Below are 13583 nucleotides of genomic sequence, written 5' to 3' on the forward strand. Positions count from 1 at the left end.
GAACGTATACCCTACTGGGTAAGGGATTTTACTGTTTTACTGAGCATCAGGGAGTGGAGTAGATGTTGTTACAGGAAAACCAGGGTCTTATCCAACTTTGGAGCAAAACCTAGTTCTGATGTAGTAAATTTAGGAAAAGCTTCATCAGGGGAGAAGCGAATGCAGCTGTTCGTGTTCTGGGCAGAAAGAAGAGCTGGTCTCAAAGTGGCAAAAATCAGAGAGGCAAGGGCACTCACCAAATGGCCCAGGGTCCTCAGGCACTGACCACACACCAGGCAGGAAGCAGGTGAAGCTTGTTTTCCGCCCGTCCCCATGCCAAAGATGCGGCCACTCCATGAAGAGGGGTGCCCTTGATCCACATACGCCTCAAGCTGCCCCAGGCCATCTGGAGCCCTTGGCCGCAGTCTTTTCTGTGTGTTCTCAAGACCATCTCGGTGAAGTTGAAATTTACATGTGAAACCAGACTGCAAAGGGAAAATCGCCCGCTGTCAGAATTACTCTAGGAAACCACTTAGGAGGTCTCTATTTTAAAGATCTCAAAGTCTAATACAGTCAATTTTTCCACCAGGAGTAGGAAACAGAAGTGTTTCTATACAGGCCAGCTAGTTGGCTTGTGAGATGGGAGCCAGATTGTGTAGTGAACAGATCCTGTTCCTTTAAATACCTTCCATTCTGAGAAGCGTCTACACCAGTGAGGCATCTATATCATAAAAGGCTGAAGGAGTGGCAGGTCCCAGTTCCCCTTGGCATACTCACACTTCTTGTTGATTTCTGGCTGAAGGGTTAATACATGGCTTCTGTCTGAAGAAGGCAGCAACCGGAATTCTCTCGTCCCTGCCTGGGGACCTGGGCATGATGAAAACAATGGACGTAAAATCACCCCAACCTGCATATGTCATTAGCGGACAAGTCAGTTTCCTCTGCCTCTCTATGGGGGTCAGAATGGGTTCAACCTCACATACGACTTTTACTCCAGCATCGTGATTCTAAGGAGTATCTCATAGCAGACTTCTAAGTGACTGCCAAATATCTACTGTGTGCTTGTTATGGACTGTTTTGGGAAATTATGGCCTGTTTTGGGAATGGGGATAAACTACTAATGAAACATATGTTCTTTCTCCTCCAGTTTAGTGGAAAAGCACAAACTTCACAGGAAATGACAGTATGGCCAATCTGAGCATGGAACTATGGGAATACATGGGTGGCTCTTACCTCGAGTAGTTGGCCAGGCCCAGAAGAGGGGGGGGGGCAGTGTTTTCCGAATGCAAGTAGCAGCATGTATACGCAGCAGACGTTAGTAGAAGCTTCTCTTTGACAAGAGTGTTGATGATGAAGGGAATTGAAGATGTCCTGTGTGCCCTGAATATCTACTACACTTCCAGGGGCATAAAATGGAGGTACGAGCCACAAAGAATCTGCACCTTTGGTGAGAATTTGCAGAACAGGTTGAGAGCTAGAAGACAGAGAATTTACAACTGTCAGTGGCAAAGTCCCTTGCCAAAGTGATGTAACCAGTGACGTTTGTGTGAAATACCAAACACTTGGAAAGCCTTACCTAAGCCAGTATGTTAAGCGTGTGTGCCGATCACTGACAACGTGCTCAGCATGCATTTGCATGGAACGCTCAAAAGAGACCTTCCAAACACTCCTCAACACATTTGAATGCCCCCCAACACCGCATCGGCAGACAGCCCAGCAGTGCTCTCCGTTTGGCAAGGTAGCTGGTTATCGATCAGTAATTTTGTCACCGAGGCACACACGGTTTTCAGAAGAAGACAAAACAAAACAAAAAAAGACCGCAGCAGTAGAATTACTGGAAATTTTAGACAGCCAAAAACACTCATAGGGTCTGCTGTGTCGGAGAAGAGGGCTGAGAATACAGATTTTCCATGTTTCCATTCCTTCACTGAGTTTTCACTGTGTTTGCTAATTCTGCGCATCACTGTTCAGGGGTACTGTTAGTTGCATTACCATTATCACGACCGTATTATAGTCGCTGAGAAGACAAACGTATGCAATGCTTCCTAATAAACACCAACTTTTTTCTATCCCCGACATTAGAGACAAAAAGGGAAGGAAGAGATAACACAAAATGAAGGACTCAAATGGTAGTAATTTCATTTTCTAGCTTTCAAGTTATTGAACCATTTCAGAAGACGTCCCCCCGTAAAAAAAAACTTATCAAAATCACATGCCTGCCTGTGGCAAACATACCAACCCATATTTGAACTTCCCGTAGTCACATACTTCTTGAAAAACAGGGAATGTACAATTGTCCTCACCACCTCACCGAGTCATTTAATGACAAAACCATTGTCAGGTGCCCCGATGTTTTTTTTGTTTTGTTTTTTGCTTTTAATTTTTTTTACACACCCACTAGCAGTGTTTGTTAATTTATTCTTTGTTAATATAAAAATTCTTTGTCAGTTTCTAAATGTTCCCTTCAAAATAGTAGATGAAAAATAAGTACTCCTATTTTATTCCAATAGGATGTTTTATTCAAGAACCCATAAACTATAATAAAACAAGGTTACTAGTTGTCTGACCTTGAGAAAATTACTTAGCACCTCTGAACCTCAGCTCCCCCAGCTTTAAAATAGAGAATAGTAGCTACCTAATTGGGTAGTTGTATTAATAAAGACTTTACGTGTAGAACATATCAATTAGCTGCTCTCATCATTATTTGTTATTGATACTAAAATAGCAATTTTGTTGACTTCGGATTTCATGGTCAGTGCTGTTTTTGAATGTGTAATTCGGGGGACAAAGCTCAGGCTTGGACCAGTGAAATCTGCAATTTGATTCCCGAGGGCCCTGTGAAGTGCAAGAAAAGCCACTTAACCTCTCCGAACCAAGCTGTTTCCACTGGGAAATTTGAATTTTAATGTGTACCTTCCCAGATCATGACAAAGATTGAACAAGGTCGTTCTTCTCCGCACATGGTAAACACTCATTGAAGAGTAACTCCTAGTATTAATAATACTGCAATAGCAGTAGCGGAAAAAGAAGGAATCGTCTGGATATAAGCCTTCGAGTAAAATCGCATCATCTTGCACGGTGACGTCTTCTGTTGCCCACCGTGCTGGTTAGCTGCCTCGTGTGTTCTATTGAAAAGCACTCCGCTATTTACTAAATCTTTACATGCTGACAAATACACTACCTGGAAACCAGCATGTGATTATGAGTAAGGATATTTCAATATCCCCAGATATACGCACAAAACCACTGGGGAAAAACACATACACAAAATATTCTGCAGACACTACATATTTTAAGAACGGGAAATATAAAGCAAGAGCCTTTTATCAGCAGAGTAGTGATGAGATCTTTGAAAGCAATCACAACAATAAGAAAAGGACCAATCCTCTTACCTTTCTTCTTCTCTAAATCTGCTGTTTGGTAAATGCAGAATATTAGAAACTCAGTTGTTGTCCCAGCGTGTCACCATTCATACATTCTAAGGTGACTTTTTCCCACTGGTTCTAAACAGTGTGCGTCGTGGGGCGGGGGGGGGGGGGGGGGGGGTGGGGGGGGTGGATACTATGGATGGCACCAAGGGTAGAGACCTTGAGATAAGGAAGGTTTCTCAAAGTGGAGGGGATTCTAAAATATCCCTGTCCACGACAAATGATTGCTTTTCACACAGGATGGACAGAAAACAGGAGGAGCCTTAAAGTGAAGGGCCAATTCTGCAGAAACCAAAGGAACAGGCCTGAGATGTATTTAAAGTAATCAACGGGTTTTATTTCCTGGAACTGAAATAGTTCAGCTCTCAACTTCCAAAGCTACAGTCAACAATTTTTCATCAGAGCCCAAGAGAGAAGGGCAAGGGTGAAAGAGACAACAGACAAGAGAGGCATCCAGAGAGAGTGGAGGAAGAGGCTGGCAGGGGGCACTTAGCCCTCTCTCTTCTCAGGAAGTTACATTTCAGGTCTGGTGACAATGCTGGGGGGGTGGGATAGGAGGCAGATTGTGGGATGTGGATGGAAAATGGCACCTGCCAAGGAACACCAAAGCCTTAACTACAAAAAGAAAGTCATCAAACCCCAATGGAAAGGGAACGTCCTAGTCCATCTCAGACCTGGGGTAAACCATGGCAGAGCGGCAAGCTGACTGAAGACGTCGCCAGGGTAGTTCATTTTTGAAAAATAAAAAATAAAATTCTTTGCATTAAAAATTAGGTTTCCTAAACAACGTGCCTTTTGTTTTATGCCTGAGTGATACAGATGACTGTAGGCTGGCCTTGAGGCTGTGGGAAGAGGGAAAAGGGGTGGCCAGGAGTCTCCCCGGAACATTCCAGTAGCCCGGACATCTAGACATCTGAATGGGGATAGATGTTCCTCACTGCTCCCTTCCAAACAGCTGGGCAAAGCTGACCCTTCCCACCTCACAAACAACTTGGAAGCTCTCAAATTATTTGGTGAAAAAAACCACAAATCCCTGGGTCAGCAAAAGGGGAGACCCAGATGGGAGACAGGGCCTCCCACTTTGGGGGAATGCGAGCTGCTGGGTATAACAGGCATGGGGGGGGGGGGCAGGGCAGGAGCTCTGGAAGACGGCCACCCACTACCAGCCCAGTTTGAGGACTGCCCCTTCCTAGCCCCTGGAAGTCCCCCTCCGCACCCACCCGTGCGCTGTATCCTGCACCCCTTCCCCTCCTACCCCTGATTCCAACGCAGAGGTCAGAATGCCCCGGGGAGGGAGAGAGGGTGCAAACGGCAGGTCCACGCCCCAACTGAAACCTTAGGAAACAGTTCCAGGCAGGGAGGGGCGCGGTGGGCTCAGCTCAACCCCGGAGGGGGTGGGGGTGGGGGTGGAAGTCCTGGCTCTGATCACAGGGGTGCCGGGGGCCAGGTGGCCTGCCCCTCCAGGTCAACCCCAGGCCCGGGCGCGGTTGGTGGGGGGGAAGGGGTTGGACGGAGGAGGAGAGCGGGTGGGGGGTGGGGGAGGCGTCCCAGTTCGTAGGCCGTGGCCAGTTTCCCCAGTTAACAGCCAGGCCGCAGCAGGAACGGGGCGGGGGCTCTTCTCCAAACCGGTGACTACAGGCTCTCGCGCTCTGCGACGCCCGGGGCCTCTCCCGGCTGCTCGGGCCCCTCCGCGGGCGGTGCCTGGGCCGGGCCCGGCTCGGGGGCGGTGGCGCCGCCGATCTCCAGCTCCACGAGGGGCGGCGGCGCGGCTTCCCCGGCGGCCTCGGCCTCCTCCTCCTCCTCCTCTTCCTCCTCCTCCGGCGGCGGCGGCGGCTGCTCCCCTTCCTGCTCGGCCTCCCGGGGCTCGGCCTCTCGGGGACGTTTGGGGGAGCCCTCCGGCAGCTCCCCCGCGCTCCTCTTGGGCGCCGCCTGCTCCGCGGCCTGCTCGGCCTGCGCGTCGCCGCCCGCCTTCCCCTGCGGGTCGCCGCGGCCTGCGGTGGCGTCCGCGCCGGCCTCCGGCTGCGGCCCGGGCCCGTCGGCGCCGGCCTGCCCCCGGGCCAGCTGGTAGTCGGCGGCCTGGACGGTGGGGTTGTTCTCGATCTCCCACAGCCCCGCGCTGAAGCCCCTCCTCTTGTTGGGCTTGCCGAACTTCTCCTTGGACTCCTCGTACGGGAACAGGTGCTTGGGGCCCAGGAAGGCCGTCTCGTGGGTGCCGAAGAAGAACACCTGGTACCGGTTAGGCTCGGCCATGTGCTCGATCCTGGCGGGCCAGTGGGCGTAGCCCTTCAGCTTGGCGAACACCAGGTCGCCGCTCTTGTACTTGGGCCGGCAGTAGCGCGACATGGCGGGGGTGCGGACCCAGCCTCGGCGGAGGCCCCGGCGACGCCCCACGACGCGGGCGGGTGGCGGCCGCTGGGCTGGGTGCGCGCGCCCCGCGAGGGCCCCCGCGCGCCCGCCGACGCGCGCAACGCCCCGCGCCCTGAGAAGGTTCTAGCGTGAAGAGTGCATTATCTCCGAGACCCCAGTGTGGGCGCCGTGGTTTCTAGAATGATAGAGCTGACAGGTCGGATGGCCGGGTGGCCCCGGGGCCCATTGGTCTGTAGAGCACTTGGGCCGTAAAGGTTGCGCGGGTCACGCTGTGTGCCGGAGGAGCCTGGGAAGGGTGACGTGGGGCAGTGTTAGGAGAACGCAGTGACACGATGAGAGCGTGTTCGGGGGGAAACCGGTAACAGGCTAGTGCAAACTCGAGGTATCCACGTGGGTCCTGATCTCAGCACAGCAAACTCCACCCTTGCCTCAGGAGCCATTGATGGCGTGGCCGGGTCAGAGGCTTCCCTCCTTCTCTGATTTCCTTGAAGGCTGGCAATGGAGCCTCCTCCGGGACTCCAGAGCAGAGTGGAGGTCAGGCAAAGGGACAGAGTCAGCGATAGTGTGAGGAGTTCACATCTTCTGGAATCCAGTGTTCTGAACCGGTAGTATTCTTGGGAGGGGCGGGGAGGGGGGGGGGCACAATATATTAATAGCATCATGATCGTGTCAAACCAGCCATATCAGAGGGGTAGCCTTTGCCCTTTCAGTGATTCTTGCCTATTGTAAGAGATAAGACTTCATGGTTATGATACATCAAATGCTCCCAGAATCTTCCCACAATAGAGGAAAAGTGGGCTGGTTGTGATTAAGAATTAGGTAAAGGTCTGCTCATATCAAATACGCTGTTGGTAACTAGGACTCCCTCTAGGTTAGACAAAAAGAAGAAAAAAAAAAGCATGATCTCAGCTGAGAGATTATTTTAAGAAGAGACATTTCTCCACATACAAGACTATTCTAAACTGATACTTACAGGAGTTTCCATGTAACCACACTTGTTATAAAACTTTCTACATCTTTTTTTTTTTTTTTGAGTCCTGCTAGCTAGCTTTGAGCTTGTACTTTGCAACCTAGCCTTATATTTCAGAATAGTACTCTTGGCTATAAGGACAAAGACCTTTTAACATTTATCATGTATTTAACTACACAGATGTTCCTTCCTAGTGAAACCAACAATGACCAGTGGCGAATTAAAACCATTAACCTGTTTCAGTACAACTCAGATTTCTTTCTGGGTTGCTGGGGCCAATCAGCCATTTTGCCTCTGGGTGGGGGAGACCCACTTTGGGCAAAAGAAGTTACCCTCTCTCAACAAGGGAAAACAAATGCGATGCGCTTTGAAACAAGTTCTTTTCGCTTTTCTGTCGAGTCATATTCTTAGAACATTTTTTAGGACATTCTGCTACAAAGACAAATCTGATACATTTCCTCTCTCAACTTCACAGAGAAAGCACTAGAAGACTAGAAATGTTTAGTGGCTGCAAAAGATAATAGGACATCATGGGCATTCGCATAGTAGGAAGGAATGTGATGTTTCTGTAAGCAGAGGTCTTACTATGCACACGTGGCCTTTCTTCTCAACCCTCACTGTGCTGCACTAAAGCACAGATCAGGTAGCAAAGTTGGAAAGAAGGAAAAAGTCTGGGGAGACTCAGAGTGAGTGTGATTACGGCCAAATGGGCCATAGTGGTAGAAGCCAAACATCAAAGGTCATTGTCTGGTAGTTGAATCACAGCAGGTAAACACGTGTGAAGGTATTATTTGGACGGAGTATTCGGCGGGTAGAGCAAATAACCAAAAACCTATCAAAAACTGAAACAAAATGTAAGGAAATAGAGGCAAGAAAACCTAGTAGAGAAGGATCCATACCTGCAAAGGGTGAAAGAAATTCTATTAGGCACAGACCGTCAGTCTCTTTTTGTCACCCCTTACAGGTGACTACGCGGTGTGGTGCTATATAGGGCCAGCACAGAAGATGTTGATCTTTGAGGACTTGAAAATATAATTTAAGAGGTAAGTCACCAGAGACTTCCTTACAGAGAAACGCAAGCTAGTCTTCAAATTCTAAGTCCTATGTTCTTTGCATCAACACAAAGGAATTTCAGGAGAAATCAGTGGGTGTGTGGTTATTAGGACAAGCTTATGGGAAGGGGTAGTAGGAGAAACAATAGAGAGAATTCTGGCAATTCTCACTTGTTTACCAGCCTGGTAAGGCGTTTAAAGTAATACTTAAAATTTCTCTCAAGGTTTTTTTTTTTTTTTTTCCAATTTTTTAATGTTTATTTATTTTTGAGAGAGAGAGAGACAGTGGGGAGTGGCAGAGAGCTAGGGAGACACAGAATCTGAAGCAGGCTCCAGGCTCCCGGCCGTGGGCACAGAGCCCAGTGCGGGTCTCACGGACTGTGAGATCGTGACCTGAGCCGAAGTCGGATGCTTAACCAACTGAGCCACCCAGGTACCCCTCTAAGGATTGTTTTAAATGAGATTATGGGTAGGACAGTCCAGACAATAGCTGTGAGAGGCCACGATATACTGACAAAGTGTGATGGCGTGTTTCATCATGGATAGGATTAGGCTGTTATTATTATGCTATTATGTTATTATTATTTTGTTATTAGACTAAATGAGGATAAAGGTCTATCGAAAGGAGTAGATTCGTGAATAAGGGTGCTGAAGAATGAAGAGAAGCCCTCTGCCAGCTGGAGTCCATATGACACATGCAATTTCATATCCAGTGCAACTTCTGCACGAGACAACATAAGAGGTCTTGTTACGTGGAAATGCTATTTTTAAAGCCAGTGTTCTTCAACTGAACGTGATCACTTAATGGTAGCTTACTCCAGAAGTGAGGGAATGGGAGGAAGCTTGGGGAGAAGTGAAATGCATTTAAAGAGTTAAACAGGGACCACTCTCCCAAAGAGTGTGCCTTTTATACCTGCGTTCCCAGCGACGTGATCAAATGGCAGGATCTTAGCTTCTCTGACCCTTGAAACCAACTTGTTTTTAAGTTATTGTCTTGCAGGCACCTGGTGGCTCAGTAGGTAAAGAGATAATGACTCTTCATTGCTGCTCAGTCATGATCTCACGCTTCCTGAGTCTGAGCTCCACATGGGGCTCTGTGCTGACAGCAAGGACCCTGCTTGAGATTCTCTCTCTCTCTCTGCCCCTCCCCTGCTCTATCTCTCTGTCTCAAAATAAAAAATAAACTTAAGAAAAGGTTATCATCTTTCTTGCTCAAAGCGGAGAGGCGGAGAGGGTAGGAAGTGGTGTTCCTGGTGACCTGGTTAGGTGTAGAGGGGGTTGTTATACAAAATACTCCCGAGCAACTACAATGATCAGTTTTCAGGCACTAGATCTCCGTGAGCTCAGCTGTTTCTAGCAGGTCAAGATGTTTGAAAAGTCAAATGTACTAAGAACACCTGTTTGTCAAAAGGACCTAATTTCAGCAGAGACATACCTATCAAAACACCTTCGAGGGGCGCCTGGGTGGCGCAGTCGGTTAAGCGTCCGACTTCAGCCAGGTCACGATCTCGCGGTCCGGGAGTTCGAGCCCCGCGTCAGGCTCTGGGCTGATGGCTCGGAGCCTGGAGCCTGTTTCCGATTCTGTGTCTCCCTCTCTCTCTGCCCCTCCCCCGTTCATGCTCTGTCTCTCTCTGTCCCAAAAATAAATAAACGTTGAAAAAAAAAATTTTTAAAAAAAGAGGCGCCTGGGTGGCGCAGTCGGTTAAGCGTTCGACTTCAGCCAGGTCACGATCTCGCGGTCCGGGAGTTCGAGCCCCGCGTCGGGCTCTGGGCTGATGGCTCAGAGCCTGGAGCCTGTTTCTGATTCTGTGTCTCCCTCTCTCTCTGCCCCTCCCCCGTTCATGCTCTGTCTCTCTCTGTCCCCCCCCAAAAAAAAAAAAAAAAAAAAAAACGTGGGGAAAAAAACACCTTCGAGTCCAAAACATGTAACACTTCTGTTTCCGTCTCGGAAAATTCGGGATAGGATTTAAAAAGCTGCTTGGCAACAACTATGAGACACAGGCAGTAAAACAACATAATTGTACAAGAGACAATAGATACCTAATTGATGTTTTCTTGTTTAATTAGTTTAAAATTCAATTAGTCTGACGTGAACTACGATATAAAATAAATGCAGTTGTTTTCTGAGTGCTTTTGTCTTCATTAAAAACATTAGCCGCCTCTGGGTTTACCCAACAGAAGTGTTTATATACAGTTGGTATGTGGGGTTAAGGCTTTTCCTTTTAGAATGTTCTAGCAGACATAGACAGAAAAGAAATCCCCTCCCGGACCGTGGGTAGAAAAATCCCCTCTCTGTCCGTTTTAAAAGCCACAGGAAGTTCCCTGCTCCTTTATTTCGTCACCTCTATATTTTATCAGTGTCCACTTAGCATACGCCTTAAAGCCTCACAGCCTTCTGGAATCCAAGAGAGAAGCTGGGGGTGGAAATAAACTGTATCACTGTGGATGCCCCAGAACTAAAGAACAATTTAAGGAATGACCCAAGGTGCTTATTATTATCAGTTTGAATAGTGAGTCAAGTCTTTACCTACCCTTGATGATGAGATTCGGGGACTGGGGACAGAAGGTGCAGGTTTTCCAAGTGGTGTAGGCGTGCCGGCGATGTGGACCTCGTGACCAATCACCAATGTCACACAAAACTGCTGTGTTCTCCGTCATGGAAAGAACATTGCCACCCTAAAATTAATAAAAGTGGCAGTTACAGATAAGTATAATTCATTATACTGATTTCTTGGAGGCTTGAAGCTTTTACAAACTACTCTTTGGGGAAAAAAAGACATTAAAATGTTTCAATAGTATGAATTTTTTAAACATTGAGAAAGAAGTATTTCTAATTTGAATCTTGCATGATAATATTTATTCAAACTCTGTCACGTGAAAATGGATGAATTGTTGTATCCTTATAATTAGCAAAGTTTAAACAAGTAAGTTATCAATGCTGGTGAGTATTCAATAATTGGGGATTAGATGCATATAACAGGGTCTATTTACATAATTACATAATTAGATAGCCATATTCTGTGTCTTTAAGGTTTTTTAAAGTACAATTTAGTGACTTCCAGAATGCTTAAAATGTGAAGTTGAATGAAAAGGGAGAACAAAATATATAATGTAGGCAATTTGTCAGACTATATGAAACCTAGTTCCTTCAATCTAAAATGTGGGTAGGGGCATCTGGGTGGCTCAGCCAGTTAAGTGTCCGACTCTTGATTTCAGCTCAGGTCATGATCTCGCTGTTCATGAGTGTGAGCCCCGCATCAAACCCCACACTGACAGCCAGGAGCCTGTTAGGATTCTCTCTCTCACTCACTCTTCCTCTGCTCCTCCCCTGCATGCACTCACTCTCTCTCTCTCTCTCAAAATAAATAAACTTTAAACCATAAATAAATACAATGTGGATAATCTTAGGACCCATTTGAGAGAGAGAAGGGCTGTTTGAAATGAACAAAACAATTTGTGTCAAACATGTCTGGCATCTAATAAACGTTCAATTACTACTAGTCATTACTATTAAAATAGCGAGTTCTACTCTGTTTTGTTAAAGTGCAAATCTTTTTATTTTTGCATTACGTGATACTTTTGGAGGAGTTACTGTTGTTTTCTTCCCCACAAGTTGTTTCTGGCTCCAAATTTAGCTTCATGCCTTGCCAGTGTTTCTTTCATTATATTATAATTACATATTTCTTCTTACGTTTTGGAGGCGATGTGTTCTTCATGCAATAAAAAAACATTTTTGAAAGATCGGAGATCAGCAGAGTCTTGTCTGTAAGCAAATGCGGACATGGGTTTTGCAATTTCAATTCTGCACCTGCCATTATATTAAGGTGTCCCGCAAGCAGTTAAAATAACCAAAGCTTTCAGAAAGCCTTGCTAAAGTTTTTAGGATATAACCTCAGTCTTTGCCTCAATTATCTCTTACTCTTCCTTCCAAAGGTCTCTTAGCTTTCAAAATAATTACCAAAATGCTAAACTTTGAGAATAAATAATTTGTACCGTTTCCATTTAAGGAAATCACCAACAATGTGCATAACAATAAAAGGGAGGGAGTTTTTATGATTTTTTACAGTTTATTTATTTATTTTGAGAGAGAGAGCAAGCAAGCGAGGAAGGGGCAGAGAGAGAGAAGGAAGAGAGAATCCCAAGCAGGCTTCCCACTGTCAGCACAGAGCCCGACGTGGGCTCCAACTCACGAACCGTGAGATCGTGACCTGAGCCAAAACCAGGAATCAGATGCCCAACCAACTGAACCACCCATTTGCCCCAGGGAAGGGGTTTTTAAACCAAAATGTCTAATTTTGAATTCATGAAAATGGTATTTGAAGAGGAACAATAATTTTGATTGAGTTTTTCATCTTTCATTATTACCAAATGCCTTACATTTTTCATTTCATTTTGGAGTATAGATACCTGTATTGAGTTGGTATTTATCTTTATCACCAAAGGATTAATGGAAGTGAACGGCTTTGTCTTTTTTAAACATTGAGAAAGAAATATTTTGCCTCCAGAACAATTCAGGTTTTTCTAAATGAGGGAACATGTACATTATTTGTTGAAATATATAAATACTCTAGGGAGTTTATAGATTTCATATAAATTCAAAGACTCGTAAAGCATAGAGTAGAGATCAAGTAACAGAAAATCAGAGCATAGAAATTCAACACTGCATTCAAGGTCAGCGAAATCTCCAACAAGCACTGCTTCTGTCTTTCAGAGAGTTTGTTCATTGTTTAGAAGGAGTTGGTGAGGAAAACACACTTTCAGATGCCTCAGAAAAATATCCCATATGACCCAAATGATAAGCTTTTGAACAAATGGTGTTATCCCTTTTCTCTTTGGCCACTCTTCATGGTGGGACAAATTTTAGACAAAATGTAGCACTTTGGATACTTGTAAAATTGAAATACTTAAATAAGACACTTAGGAATCATCTCATCAGCTTTGCTCTTCAAAATCAGACATAACAAAAGCCCATACTCTATTCCTGCTTGTCAGAGAATAACCATGAGAATACATTCATAAGTAAAATTTTGACAGAGCTGCTAATGTTTACCATTTATTGAGCACTTACACACCATACACTGGTAGAAGCATTTTAGATCTATTTTCTCAATTCTTAAAACACTTTGCTATACTACACTGTCTTTTCCTTTTTCTTTTTTCTTTTCTTTCTTTTTTTTTTTTTTTTTTGCCTGCCCACCTATTCATCATGAGCACAATCATTCAAAAAAAAATCAACCAGAAAATTTGGTGGAGACAAAATGAAGAGTGAAGAATGATACAGATACTAAGAAAGCAGAAATGTCATAAATAGCGAGTTACTAGAAGGATCACAAAATGAAATGGGGAAAATTAGCAGTCTTCAGAGCAGTTACAGTTGCCGAGATTTTCCCAGTTGCAATTTGAGTTCCGTTTCCATGCGTCCTTACGTTAAAAATATTGGGTCGGGCGCCTGGCTAGGCTCAGTCAAAAGAGCGTGTGACCCTTGACCTCGGGGTCATGAGTTTGAACCCCACATTGGGTGTAGAGATTACTGAAACAAAACTTTAAAAGAAAATAGTAACCCAAATATGTATCTGCATTTGGAGAGGCAGAAATGAAGGTGCAGATTTAATCCCAAGAGTGAAAGAGCATCTGTTCTTGGAATACTAAATGAGTAAAACATAACTATGCAATCATGTTTGATTGGAAAATATATATAAAGGTAAAATGATGTGGGTTTTTTTTTTAAGTTTATTTGTTTTAAAAGAGAGAGCATGGGAAGGTCAGAGAGAGAGAGAGAGAGAGAGA

General features: G+C 45.5%; 1 protein-coding gene and 1 long non-coding RNA gene across 2 annotated transcripts in view; both read right to left on the bottom strand.

Moving 5' to 3' along the window:
* The window catches only part of LOC111560409, a 208824-nt gene that overhangs the window by 183027 nt on the left and 12214 nt on the right, over window positions 1-13583 (bottom strand). The window contains exons 5-8 of the long non-coding RNA XR_006597502.1: window positions 10328-10472; window positions 1213-1453; window positions 757-846; window positions 237-464 (exon numbers count right to left, since the gene is read on the bottom strand). This is a non-coding gene — a long non-coding RNA (uncharacterized LOC111560409). The remainder of the gene's footprint in view (window positions 1-236; window positions 465-756; window positions 847-1212; window positions 1454-10327; window positions 10473-13583) is intronic.
* Window positions 3723-6342, bottom strand: HDGFL1 (HDGF like 1). The gene has a single exon (XM_023253621.2). The coding sequence runs from the start codon at window positions 5748-5750 to the stop codon at window positions 5040-5042; it is 711 nt and encodes a 236-aa protein (XP_023109389.2). The 5' UTR covers window positions 5751-6342; the 3' UTR covers window positions 3723-5039.

This window comes from Felis catus, chromosome B2 (genome assembly GCF_018350175.1).
Source record: "Felis catus isolate Fca126 chromosome B2, F.catus_Fca126_mat1.0, whole genome shotgun sequence".
In the NCBI taxonomy this organism is placed as follows: domain Eukaryota; kingdom Metazoa; phylum Chordata; class Mammalia; order Carnivora; family Felidae; genus Felis; species Felis catus.